The following is a 13,780-nucleotide window of genomic DNA, read 5'->3' as shown; positions in this document are numbered from 1 at the left end:
AAGCTTGTGGCTTCCACTCTACTTCGCTTAGCAGACTGTGTGTACGCAAGTTCCTCGACGCATGTCCTGTCGAGGTCAGAAGTAACCGACCCATCCTGCTAGTTCTGAACTGTGCCGCAATGCATGCGGGCGCTACCTACAATACTTCTAAAGGCTCATTTATAATTCAACGGGACGTGCGTGCGCTCGAATGAGCTGTCCTGCGAAGTCACGCCAGAAAAACCAGGCCACCAGAACCGCTTGTCGGTTACGAATCGCAAGAAAAAAGCAACAAAAGCGTCTGACTTCTGGGATCGCCCGCTTTTTTTGGTAGCACTGTAGGCTGAATATTGCTCTCTGCTTTCACGCTTACTTTTATCTCTTACTTCATCTTAGCCCAACCTCCTTGATCATTTGTTTTTACAACATTTGTACATTTAGATAGTATGCCGCAATATTACAGTTCTTCATTGGCTTCTCTCCTTCACTCGGGATACAATAGAGGCTAGAAGGCTCTTTTCCTTTAATCTCATCCTACTATAGTCGAGCCCGGATATATCAGGCCCTAAGATTTCAAAAATTTTTGGCTACATCGAACACAAATTAACCGCTTGAAAATCATGTGTAAAAGTATAGGAAAGGCTCCCAGTATATCGAGCTCCAGTTTCAGCGATCACAAAATTAACAAGGGAGGGGAAAACCTCAGGTTGCTTGAGCCAACATTTCGACAAGGGGGACTTGTCTTCGTCTGGGCGAAGCGTTCATCATTGGTAGGGATTAAATAGGGCCTTCGCTCCGATGAGGAAGGCCCCGGGGGTGGGGAAGGAAAGTGGTGTGAGAGGGGATGCGTGTCAGGAAGGGGAGGGAGGTGAATCTTGATTCGTTAAGCTGCAATAGTGGAAAAACTTATATCCCGGGGGTGTGTCATGAACAAAGGCTTTGAAGGGGCTGCCACGGGGGGTTGGCGCTGGGTGGACCTGAAAAACTCAGATAAGAGGATTAGTCAGCCTGGTATAGGGAAATGAGAACAAGGCAAACAAAATAGGCTGGCACTGGAAGGAGAAGGAAAGGGGGGACATTTCCAAGGAAGGACAAGGGAGGGGGGGGGGGGGGGGTGAATGGCTCGACTTCAGAGAAAGCCAAAAGGTGGGGGCGGAGGGGGTAACAGGAATGTCATGGTTTCCGAGAACTGATAGTAGGGGATTAGGAGAAAGAAAAAAAAAGGTGAACAAAGGGAGAGGGTGAGAAGGCCGGAAATGTGGTGGAAGATATGACGTGGGAAGGGTGCAAAGAGCGATAGTATACTCAGAAGTACTTGTATTTGGGCGTGTTGGTTCATAACTTTTCAGGATGACACAGGGGCGCAACAAAAGACACGGACATAGAAGCAGACAGGGACAAGGGCTTGTCCCTGTCTACTTCCACGCCCGTGCCCCCCATCGCGCCGATTATTCGATATACCGAATGCCTCATCGAGTCCCTACAAGTGGCCCTTCTCCTAACGAAGCTCTAAAATTACTTCCCCTAGTGCTGTGAAACCACATGTTGAGGTGAACGTGGGGTGCGTTGAAAGGGTGGCCTCCGGTCTCTCGTACTCATTTTGCATGCCATACTGCCACTGAAGGCAATGCAGTACCTAGAGCTTTGCAGCGGCCTTTGCCTGGCGTGCTTCGCGGTCTTTGCTGCCGAAGGTGTTGCAGAAACCAACCTACCAAATGGCACTTTTCTACAGCACTGTTTACACCTTGATGTTGTTGCAAAAAGGGTGTAGTTCACATGGGAAGAAACGGGGACAGCCGAGGAGTTAGGAACGGTGGAAGCTCGAGAACAGCTTTTCTACTTTGTTGGCATTCATGCCTGCAGCCGTGACGTCCCGCTTATGGAAGGTTTGAAGTGTGCCTATGGGCCTGATTTTTTTGCGAACCTTCGAAATGCTCTAAGTTTGCTAATTACGCATCGGTATTACAGGCGGAATTTAGAAAGTTGATCAGCATCGTCTTAAACGCGCCTTTTGGTGCGACCGTGGCGAGAATGTTACCAGAGTTGGAAAGCCAGCATTCTAGTTTTGTGGGGTGAGAGACTTATTTCCCAGTTGAAATGATTTCGTGTGGAAAGCAATGGAGGCTCCTGCTGTAAACATTTGGCATGCCACGTCATTGCTTGCAGTGATTTTTATTTTCTCATCTTCATTCTGAACTGCTTTCTATTGTATATGTATGCTGGTAGTGGACACTAGTGCGCTTTCTTATGAACAGTGTGTATTTCCAACAGGGTTGTCACCATAGCACGTACAACGAAATAGCGTGGTCAGTTTATTTATGTCCACATTTGTTCAGTCGTGGGTAAAAGTCAAACCCCCCTCCTCGTTTTCCAAAGCTTGCCACTACGGGGGCGCCACCTGACAAAGCCTTTCTGCTATTGTCCGGAGCATTGTGGACAAGCAAACGAGAACTGTTCCTGCAGCCACACTGGCACTTACGTAAAGCGCGGAGGCGTACAGGGTTGGTCAAAAATTGCCAGGCCACAGGTGCTGCTTCTCGTCGGTATATCCGGGCATTTTAGATGCCGGTAAAGCTATCAAGGTTATCATAGGTTAGAACGATTTCGATTCTGTCATCTACAGGTATTTTCAGCTTTAGGGGTGTTGTAACTGCCTTACTTCACTGTTCAAATGTGGACCCTGTGGCCCAGGAACTTTTGACCAACCCTGTACATCGTGAATTAGGTCTTTTCTGCATTCAAAATGTTACATCAAGCAATTTTTGGTGCTTTATATCTTCGCACTAACAAAGTGATACAAAACATATATCATTTGTGGTGTTTGGAGCGCTTGAAGAAGCTTTAGAAGCGCCTCTTTGCAGGTCTGTCTTCCAGACCACGTGATCCGTTCCGGCCGCCTTCAACAGGGCGTGTGTGGAGGCATCTTTACCCCCCGAGGTGAGTCCAGGGCAGACCGAGGGCCTTAGCCCGATAGCATTAAAGAAACTCTTCCATCCTCTGTTATTGAATTGTTGCAGTTATATGTGCCATGTGCAAGGTGTGCAGCGTCGTGGCTTGTCAGAATTGCTCAGCGATACAACGTCGAAAGAGGAGGTCACGTGAAATAATAATGGTTGTCCGATTGCACCCAACTTAATGCAGGTGATTGTGTTTAGTACCAAACGCGTTCGAGAAGAGTGAACGCCTGAACAGGACCACAATCGGACCAGGAAAGGATGAAAGTTGCTACAGTAACCATGTGGCCTCTAGCTCTACTGGCATCACATTAGAATGCCAAATTGCGACCCGCAGCTGAGGTCCCTTCATTACGTCTCCCAAGACCATAGAATCTGAGCTTTGGGAGCATAAACGTTAAAGATCCACAGGTGGTCAAAATTTCCGGAGCCCTCCACTACGGCGTCTCTCATAGCCTTAGTCGCTTTGGGACGTTAAACCCCATAAAACCAAACCAAACCAAACCATAAACTACCGCATACCGTCCTGTATTGTATCATAGTACGATACCATTACTCATGTAGAGGCTAACTGCTGCACTGTGTTCTTTGTGAGGACTAAAATACGAGTTAGTTTCTATTTACAGTTTTTTTTGCAAGACACAGCTTACAGCGATTGATGAGAAGGTCGCTAAATACGTGGTGAATTGTTGCGGCATCATATTTATTTATTTCACTTGAAGTGAGCTTGTACCTCAGCCCAAGCAGGCATATGGACATAAGAGGAAGTCAGAGCTGTAACCAAGGTGACGAAATTCTGCGGTAATCTAGTCTGGAAAACTCGTAACGCACTAAAGATATGAAACAATCTGTGGTCTCAATGACATGCTCCGCTGAGTGAAATGGGCGGACATCTTCGGGGAAAAAAAAACATTCGTATGGCAAAGCATGCTCTACTCTTTGCTTGAGAGTAAGCGTACTTTAGTTCTTGCGGCTTATAACAAAATGAATAAATTGCACCTAGATTGCAGCAAAAACATTGGAAAGCACCTTGAGGGCGTATGAAACTCGCACTCCCTGTAAAATGTTGCGTGACGGCCAGCCGACGAATGAGACGGGCTGACAGATGGCTATGAGATGATTTAATGGCCGCTGGCCGAGCGCGAGCGATCAGTCCCGCGCCACTGCCAGCTTCGTCTTCTTCGTCACAATATATATATATATATATATATATATATATATATACCTATGTACTTTTAATTATATATATATATATATATATATACCTAAGTACTTTTAACTATAATTAGAAATAAGTAAGGTGCTAGCAGTCGTCGAAATTTTAGAAGCTGTACACGCCACTAGCAATTCGAAAAAATAGTACTAGGGGCAAAATCTTTGTCAGTTAAATAACATCTGAATTGCAGAATTTTCTTTTACAGCATGAGACAAACTAAACTGCAATAATAAGATGCTGTTATTTCTGGAAGGGCAAGCTAGCCGTTTTTGAATTTTTTTTCGAACTAGCAATTCAGAAAAAAAATCAGCAGAGGTAAAATCTTCATCATTGAAATGGTGGACATTGTGGTGCCATGCTGTTTGCGAAAATACATGCTGCATTCGCGAGTTAGTAAAAAAGCTGCTAATTTTCAAAATGTTGGGCTATTACGCTACATTGGGCACGTGCAAAAAAAAAAAACTGCCAATACTGAATGTACCCCCGCTCAAATCTAACTGGCTTAATTTTTGCATTCCTAATTGCACCTTGTAATATAGGCTTTTCTCAGCTAAACTGCTGGATATTCATACTGTAATTTGATGTGCATGGTGACATTTGACTGTCCATTTTTTTTTCATATTTTCCTTGAGTAGAATACTTTCAACTGCACCAAACTTATTAAAAATCATCATCGTCTGCAGCCACGAAGAAGACCCAAACAAGCTGCACACTCAGGAATTCTGGTTAATCTTGTTTCCTCCTCCTGGTGAACTACTTTCCTGCCATGCTAGACAAGCCTCTTACTCAAAAGAAGTGCGATTGCATACCAGAACCATTGAATATATTCACCTTGTTTTGGCTCCTCTTAGCCGTAGACGATGAAGGTTACTGATACTTTAGTTTTACAGATGAAAATGGGCACCAAATGCCACCATAAGTATCAAATAACATGAATGTGCAAGCAGTTAAGCATTTTACGAGGTGCAATTAGGGATGCGAGAATCACGCCAGTTAGATTTGGGTAGGTGTACACTTGTGTCGATGTGCAAGTTGGCTCCAAACGATACGTGCATTGGTGGCTTAATGAACTGCTATGTATTGAAAAATATCAGGTAGGGGCACTTTTGCAGCTTTATATTTTGAGCAGTATAGTATATGACACACACTGCTTGCACTTCATAACAAGTACAAGCAATGTGGGCAGGCTCGGCTGCGAAGCAGGGTACACAAATTTGCTCTTGGGTACAGCTTGGGTACAAATTCGGGTACAGTTAGGGCAATGCAGTTAGATGCTAAGATGAATTTAATTGAAATTTGTTCTGATAACTCTGTTGCCACTACGTTCGGCAACTTTGGAAATTTTCTAGTTGTGGTCGTGGAAAGAGCACCGTATTGCACTTAGTGGTGTGACTTTGATTTGAGCATCCCTTTATTCTTCATGTTTTCAGCAACTAATAACCGTGTATTTTTTTTTATTTAATTCTCATTTCGAACTTAATCGATCAATAACAGCAACCCCTTATACAATTGCTCAACTTACTACCTTGCAGGCACTGCGCCCGTGGCCTCTTCGGAGGCGGAGCGGGCCGTGTCATCTGAGTAAAAGTTATGGCCCTGTCTGACCAATGCTGGGCAGTTCGTCTAAAATTAACCGCTTCTAAACTGTCATAGTGAATAAGACTAAAAAGCAGAATGAGCTCCGGCACAGGTGGCCACTTTAGTGGAAAGTGGTCGCTTTGACAGGTAGCGTTCCATTACTTGTCCGTGTAAGAATATTAGCTTGAAAAATTAATTTCTAGGATGAGACTCAGTTTTTCATGTCATGAGACCGTTCGCTACTGAGAATGTCACTGTTCTTCAAGTAATAGGTCGGCGAAGGGTTTTCACGATTAAATAGTTTTTAGGTGTAAAAAACAGACGAGACACATAGGAAGGCAACAGGACGAAGCGCCTTCCTAGGTGTCTCGTCTGTTTTTGCCCCTCAAAACTAATTATGAACCAAAACCAACCAGCCCAGCAGCAAGTGCTCCTAGAAGGGTTTTCATGTAGCGTATGTTATAAGCAATCTATCTAGTTATCGTCGTGTTTAGTAATGAAATTGAATGGGAGCTTCGTGCAAGTTCGTGTTAGAACTGGAGCGTCACAGCTTTCGGAAGTGTCCCTGCCAGAGGTCAGGTAAATAATTGTATTTGTCACATTGCCACATTCTTTATGGGATAACAGTCATTGTCTTTAAATACAAAGAGGGTTGAGTGAACGCCCTAATGCGACGAAAAAGTCAGCTAGAGAGGAGTAAATGTGCTTCCATGGTAAGCCATTTGAACTTACTGTGATGCGATTGCCATTACTTCCACATTACAACCCATTTCTTCACATGAATATGAGAAACGACGCTGTGGAGTGCTCCTAGTGATGAGGGATGAGTGCCTTCCACTACAGAGTGCCAGGTTTTATGAGATCAAGCCCCGCATACCATATCATATCGCACGGTAGCGTAAGATACCATTACTCCTTAGAGACTCCTTCAGAACCATAAATATCCATTACTCAGCATGACATTAAGCGTGAAAAAGTCAGCATTGGTCGTACTGTGCCCACCACGTCTCTGTGGATGTTCTGCAGCTTATCGAGGAATCACTCCCTCTTCTTTCCTGCCATAGCGCCTTCCTCTGCAGTGAGAATTAGTACTAAGGACTTGCATTCCTCTCCAATGCGGTGCTCTTCAACTCATATCGAAAATGTGGTATGCCTGTCAGGAAAACCTCGTTTCTGCTTAATCACATTTACAGACATCCTGTGCACTCAGATTATACAAGTAGTCTAAATTATTCCCGAGCTGTATAAATGAATCCGAAGCCCTCTACTACGGGACCCGTCATATCCTTTGTACCGCTTCCGAACTTAATTATAATTCAATTTTTTTTACAGCCTTAGGTGTTATAGCCTTGGGTTAGAAATTTAGCCACGCATTCTGCTGTGAATTGAACAGTGTCACTAACGAGAGTTTATTTACATAATGAAGTATGTAATTCATTTTAACAATATAATTTAGCGATAGCTGTTACAGCCTTGGGTTAGAAATTGAGCCGTGCATTCTGCTGTGGATTCAACAGTGTCACCAACAAGAGCTTATTTACATAGTGAATTATGTAATTCATTTTAATAATATAATTTAGCGATAGCTGTTACATACAGTCTTTGGTTAGAAATTTAGCGGTGCATTCTACTGTGGATTCAACAGTGTCACCAACAAGAGCTTATTTACATAATGAAGTACGTAATTCATTTTAACAATATAATTTAGCGATAGCTGTTACATGCAGCCTTGGGTTAGAAATTTAGCCGTGCATTCTACTGTGGATTGAACAGTGTCACCAACAAGAGCTTATTTACATAATGAAGTATGTAATTCATTTTAACAATATAATTTAGCGATAGCTGTTACATACAGTCTATGGTTAGAAATTTAGCCGTGCATTCTACTGTGGATTCAACAGTGTCACCAACAAGAGCTTATTTACATAATGAAGTATGTAATTCATTTTAACAATATAATTTAGCGATAGCTGTTACATGCAGCCTTGGGTTAAAAATTTAGCCGTGCATTCTACTGTGGATTGAACAGTGTCACCAACAAGAGCTTATTTACATAAGTATGTAATGCATTTTAACAATATCTTTTAGCAATAGCTGTTGTATGTTATAGCCTTGGTTTAGAAATTTAGCTGTGCATTCTGCTGTGGATTCAACAGTAGCACCAACAAGAGCTTATTTACATAGTGAAGTATGTAATTCATTTTAACAATATAATTTATTTAAAATTGAATTCAAAGGCTGCCTCTTGCGAAGCTACCGCAAAGAACGAATGTTAACTTTATTTTTTACGTTGTCTTTTTCTACAGATCGTTGAGCTCGAGGAGTACTGTAAGTATGGTTCAGCTCAGTTCGCTATAAGTCTACGATTTATCATGGTCCTTTTAGAGCCTTATTTTGGGTTTTCACGACGGACCAAATTGCGATGTGCAGTCATGGATTGGGCATAAACTGAACTCACGTGACCAATTTACGCTTCTTTTGAGTACGTGCTACCGCTACGATTCGCGAAGCCGCCAGGAGCTGTGTTTGTCCTTTTTCTCTTCCTGCTTCTTTTCTTTGGCCCTGTGCCGTTGCGCTGAAAAACTGAGCGTAAAAAATATCAACTAGCCCGAGTACTAACTCTACCGACAGGAGACCTTAGCATATTTTAGATACCGAACGGTCAGTCTCCTAATATTTGTAAATGGCGAACGACATTGAAACCTTCAAGTAGGAACCATACTGCTCAGGTCTTCGTGCGCTTGCGCTTCCATATTTACGGGCGGCGCAGTTTTTCTGCTTTTATCCGCCGCGGGGACTCGGTGGTTACGGCGATCGTCTACTGAGCCGGAGTACCCTGGTTGGAATCCTACTGCGGCGGCCGTCATTTCGATGGAGGCGAAACGGAAGGGCGCCCGTGTGCTGTGCCATGTCTGTGCCCATTAAAGATCTCCCTCCACCTCTTTCTTTCTTTCTTTCTTTCTTTCTTTCTTTCTTTCTTTCTTTCTTTCTTTCTTTCTTTCTTTCTTTCTTTCTTTCTTTCTTTCTTTCTTTCTTTCCTTCTTTCTTTCCTTCTTTCTTTCTTTCTTTCTTTCCTTCTTTCTTTCTTTCTTTCTTTCTTTCTTTCTTTCTTTCTTTCTTTCTTTCTTTCTTTCTTTCTTTCTCTCTTTCTTTCTTTCTCTCTTTCTTTCTCTCTTTCTTTCTTTCTCTCTTTCACTCTTTCTTTCTTTCTTTCTTTCTTTCTTTCTTTCTTTCTCTCTTTCTTTTTCTCTTTCTTTCTTTCTCTCTTTCATTCTCTCTTTCTTTCTTTCTTTCTTCCTTTCTTTCCTTCTTTCTTTTACTTTCTTTCTTTCTTTTTCTTTCTCTTTCTTTCTTTCTTTCTTTCTTTATTTCGCTCTCTCTTTCTCTCTTTCTTTCTCTCTTTCTTTCTCTCTTTCTTTCCTCCTTTCTTTCTCTCTTTCTTTCTTTCTTTCTTTCTTTTCCTTTCTTTCTTCTTTCTTTCTTTCAATCCATGTCTTTCTGTCCCTTTTTCGTTTCTTTCTTCCTTTCTTTCTTTCTTTCTTTTTCTTTCTTTCTTCTTTCTTTCTTTCAATCCATGTCTTTCTGTCTCTTTTTCGTATCTTTCTTTCTTTCTTTCTTTCTTTCTTTCTTTCTTTCTTTCTTTCTTTCTTCCTTTCTTTCTTTCTTTCTTTCTTTCTTTCTTCCTTCCTTTCTTTCTTTCTTTCTTTCTTTCTTTCTTTCTTTCCTTCTTTCTTTCTTTCTTTCTTTCTTTTTCTCTCTTTCGCTCCTTCCTTTATCCTTTCTTTATGGCGCGGTTCGCGTGTACACTGCGATATGCGATATAGTTAAGAGCGCGTCATTTCTTTTCCTCCAAGCCAAAAATTTTTACTCTTTCTTTATTCGAGGAAGGTGCACAAGCTGTACTCCTGGCAGCGAAGAGTGCGCAGGGTAGCATATAACTGAAGCCCACTGAACAAAACCTAAAAACAGCTTTAAAGTGGTACTAAAGAGGTATACTAGTTCAGGCTAGATTAGAGGTTAGCGCCATGTTATAGCGAATGCCTTTCTCACCGGGAAGAAATGTTTTATTAGCCACGAAATTGCTCCTAATCAAAGTAGATGCGGCGCCAACATTCCTACAACTGCTGCTGGTTGCCGTCAGTGGGGAATTAGCACCTAAACCTGAGGACATCAGCGCGGGGAACGTAGCTGGAATTCGGAAAGTGTCGTAATTAATGCATCCTACTTGGCGAGTCAGTGGTTAAGGCGATCGCCTACTGAGAAGGAGTACCCGGGTTCGAACCCTGCCGCGGCGTCCGCCTTTCTATGGCGCAAAGCACAAAAGGCGTCCCTGTGTTGTGCGATGTCAGTGCACATTAGATAACCTTCTACGGCACCTTCCATCCTCTCTTCTTTCACTCCCTCCCTTATCCCTTTAACGCGGTGATTAGGGTGTCTCGGTCGAGATGTGCCAGTTATTGCGTCATTTCGTTTCCTGAAAAACAATTTCAATATTTTCCCTTGAGTGCAGCAATTCCCAAGACTTTCAGGCTCTCTTGTGCTTGGTATGCGACTAGTAAAGCGGTTTCTCTCATTTCAGCCGTCGAATCGGCAACAAATGACGAATGACGAATATGGGAAGGTGTCAGTAATGCAGTTGGCTTAAACAAAGCTATAATAGCAGCTTTCGCTGATTAGTGAGCTAACCTGATAAGCTTAGCTCTACAAATTCTTTTATATCTTCTGAGAAAGGTAAGTCTTGTTGTGGAAAAATTTAATGAATGTTCGTGCTGATTCTGCAGCGCATGCAGTGCTCATTCTGGATGTGGGCCCGGAAAAGTCACCGAGTCTAGTTGCTGCGGCAGTCTCCGCTGAGCAGAATGGAGGTGCTCATGAGACTTGCAGGCAGAAGTTGGTACTCGCTCCGCCCCCCACGATCAAGGTATGGTTTTGACTTTGTGGCTCATGGCAACTGAAGCCAAGAACAGGGCAGCCAGATTTAGTCAGCTCGTAGCACTTGCTAAGGTTTTCGCTGATTTTTCTGTAGGGTGGAACCCCTTGCACCTACACGGCTTCCAAACTACGCCCTCCGTTCCGATTGTGGGCCTGATGGCGGCCATGAACAAGAGCCCGCCGAAGGCAGCGCCTCTACATGACTGCTACTTCTTGCGCCAGGCGGTAAGGATGCGCAAGCAAGATTGCGTCATCTGGCAGTCGTTGCCTGGCCGCGGGCATAATTTTGATGATTAAAAAGGGAAAAGCATGTGGGCCATTTCGACGGCTTATTCGTAAACATAACCCCTCTTCTTAGGGCTGCATGGTCAGAGATTTTCCTGGTCCCACATCTATCATCATCATGCATTCGTCGAAGAGTTTGTCGCTAAGAAGGGTTGGAGTTTTGTGTGTCAGTGTCTCTGGTCAATTTTCACGGTTGATGGCGGCGGCAACAGCCAAAATAAATAGCAGAGAGTGTGTCTCTAAAAGCACCTAGAAGCTCCGTCGCTATCATTTTCTTGGGATGTGCCAACAGCTAACAATAAAAAGGAGTGTGTTGTTGGTGGCTTGTTTTCACTACTTCCACGTCCTCAGGAAATAAATGTGACGACACTGCTTAGTTTTATCAGAGATGGCATCCTCTTTCTCTGTTCCAAAATTAAAAAAACATAGCATGGATTATTTTACATTGAATTAAACTCAGAGCAAGGAAGCCACAGAACAGTGAAGTTGACATTAGTATTAATTATCGCCATTATGGTCCTTTTTAACTCGGAGAAGGAAGCAAGCATATCACGCAAAATTCGCTGGAGAATTTTTATATTGCATATAAGAGTGTAATGCAATATTGTAACTTAATTGAGTGTTAATAAAATATAATTTTCGAAGTGATTAAGGCTAACTGCTCAAATAAGACTATAGGTAACCACTCAAGGAATCAGGCATGAGCTACTAATATTGGAGTATGTTCGAAAGCAAATCCTCGCTGCATAATCTTCGATTATACAGCGTGCCTCGTCACACACTGTGAAAATGTGGTGATGTGAACGTTCAGGGTATGTTTGAGTTTGGCCTTTGATCTCTCGTAAGTCATTTTCCAGTTATGGCGCTCGCCTGCTGACCCTTAAGCTGCGGGTTTGATTCTAGCCGTGGCGGCCGAATTTCGATGGAGGCAAAATTCTAGAGGTCTGTGTACTTGGAGCTCTTCACTAGGGCTTCCCTGATAGCCTGAGTGACTTTGGGATGCCAAGACCCGATAAACCATAAACCATAATTTTGCACTCCATGTAACTGAAGGCAAGCAGCAGCCCTCCGCAGGTGTGCTTCGCTCATTTTGCTGCCGAAGATATTGCAGAAGCCGTCTGCACCTTAATTTTAGTGATTATTCTATTTATAGAGATGTGGTAACCAGATTGGACAACCTAGGATAGGCAGTGGCTTATTTCAAATGGTGGTTACCACTAGCCCCACATAGCGAGTGGTGTATTGTTGTAAGAAGCGGGTCACCAGCAAGCATGCAGTTTATTTTTGCTTCTATGTTACAGATATGGATCTGTTTTTCTTATTTATATATCAAATTGTCGGTATATCGAGTTACATAGCGATGCCCTTCTAGTTCGATATACACATGTTGGACTGTACCTGCCCAAAGGTCCGGCTCTTAAGCCACGCTGTTCGTTTCAAGTGTACGATTAACTGGAAAGGCCTCATCCAGAGGTATCAGCTTACCACAGGTCACAGGTTAAGTATCCAGAAACGACTGAGGGAGGCAGTGTTGCAGCTCAAGGTGGATAGCAGTATGTCAAAATGCTGTGAAAGGATTTGAAGTTACTGTTGTCGAGATTACAAGCAATGCAGGACAAGGACAATGTTCGGCGAGGAAGGGGAATACGTCATCCGAAGTTGCTGAGCCGCTTGATGTTCCGCTCATTATATAACAGCTGGTGAAATTAGCTGAAGCATAATAATGGCTGTGTGATGAATGTAACTAACAGACGTAGGCTTGAGCGCAGGTGGCATTTCAGCTCGTATAGCTTTTAGTCTTGGGCAAACAATGTAAAAAAGAATGTTTGTAGTTTTTGGCACAGTAATTACCTGAGGAAACTCTGACCTTAACTTTGCCCGGGTACTCGACTGGGCATCTTCCACATCGCTTGCAGTTAATGTAAGAACTGCACGTGAATGGCTGCAGGATTTCTTTTGAGAAAAGCACTTTCCCACCATCGAAGTCTGTTGCTTATGGAAGAGAACATTTTTTGATAGGTGGGATGTAATGAAATTAGCCTAAATGGGACGACATACTGGAAGCGGCTGTAAAAGGTCTAACGCAAATGTTCAAGAGCAAAGCTTAACCCAGGATGGATGCACAGAACACAAAAATCGCTACTGTAGGTGATCTTTATTTGAGCGTATTGTGAAAGTATATTTTAGAATAATCAAATAATTTACGCCCGTGTGAGAACATCCACGCAGAGATTGTACCCCACATACTGACGTAGGACCAGTTAAAGGTGCACTGAAGAGGAATCTGAACTCGTCTTTTTGGTGCCGGAACTCGACCTACACGTTCCCAGCATTCTTAGAAATTTCGATTAATTGCCCTGTGCAGCCGATTTCCCCAATTAAATTGGATTAACATCTGGCTTCCACCTTTTTATATTTAACTGCTCGCAGACGGTGGGAGGAGTCGACCAACGCATGCAGTGCCTTTCGGCCAGTCGCGTGGCGACTTTGCTTTCGCTTTTATTTTGTTTCTTTTAGGGTTCCGTGAATAAATAGGTCTAGTCAGAGACTACATAGCTCCAAATTAGGCCCACAGAAATAAAAATACGCGTGGACTCTTTGCTTTTGCCAATCACTACGTGTCATTACGCCGATGGCAGAGCGGCAAGCCTCCACGGGAGTAGGTGAAAGGTTTCTCCCTACGTTTGTCGGGAATTAAAGAAAGGCAGGAGCCCGATGTTAATCCGATTTGAATTAGGGAAATTGGCCGCACAGGGCAAAAATTCCAAGTACGCTCCAAGAACTCCAAGAATTCCAAGAACGCTCTGAACGTGTAGATCGAGTTCCAGCGATAAAA

The 13,780-nt window shown here is 43.1% G+C and overlaps 1 protein-coding gene across 11 annotated transcripts in view; it reads left to right on the top strand.

Annotated features, from left to right (window-relative positions):
• LOC149336149 (uncharacterized) overlaps window positions 1-13,780 on the top strand; it is a 71,522-nt gene that overhangs the window by 18,598 nt on the left and 39,144 nt on the right. For all 11 annotated transcript variants that reach the window (XR_016284154.1, XR_016284155.1, XM_089552630.1 and 8 more), the window contains exons 7-10: window positions 2,841-2,916; window positions 8,034-8,055; window positions 10,509-10,648; window positions 10,754-10,884. Coding sequence is in view for 9 of the 11 variants with exons in the window: in XM_089552630.1 (XP_089408756.1) it covers window positions 10,816-10,884 (69 nt within the window). In the remaining 2 variants the exon portion in view is untranslated. The remainder of the gene's footprint in view (window positions 1-2,840; window positions 2,917-8,033; window positions 8,056-10,508; window positions 10,649-10,753; window positions 10,885-13,780) is intronic.

This window comes from Amblyomma mixtum, chromosome 7, assembly GCF_055824585.1.
Source record: "Amblyomma mixtum isolate Tamu chromosome 7, ASM5582458v1, whole genome shotgun sequence".
NCBI classification, from domain to species: domain Eukaryota; kingdom Metazoa; phylum Arthropoda; class Arachnida; order Ixodida; family Ixodidae; genus Amblyomma; species Amblyomma mixtum.
This window is presented reverse-complemented; position numbering and strand designations above follow the sequence as displayed.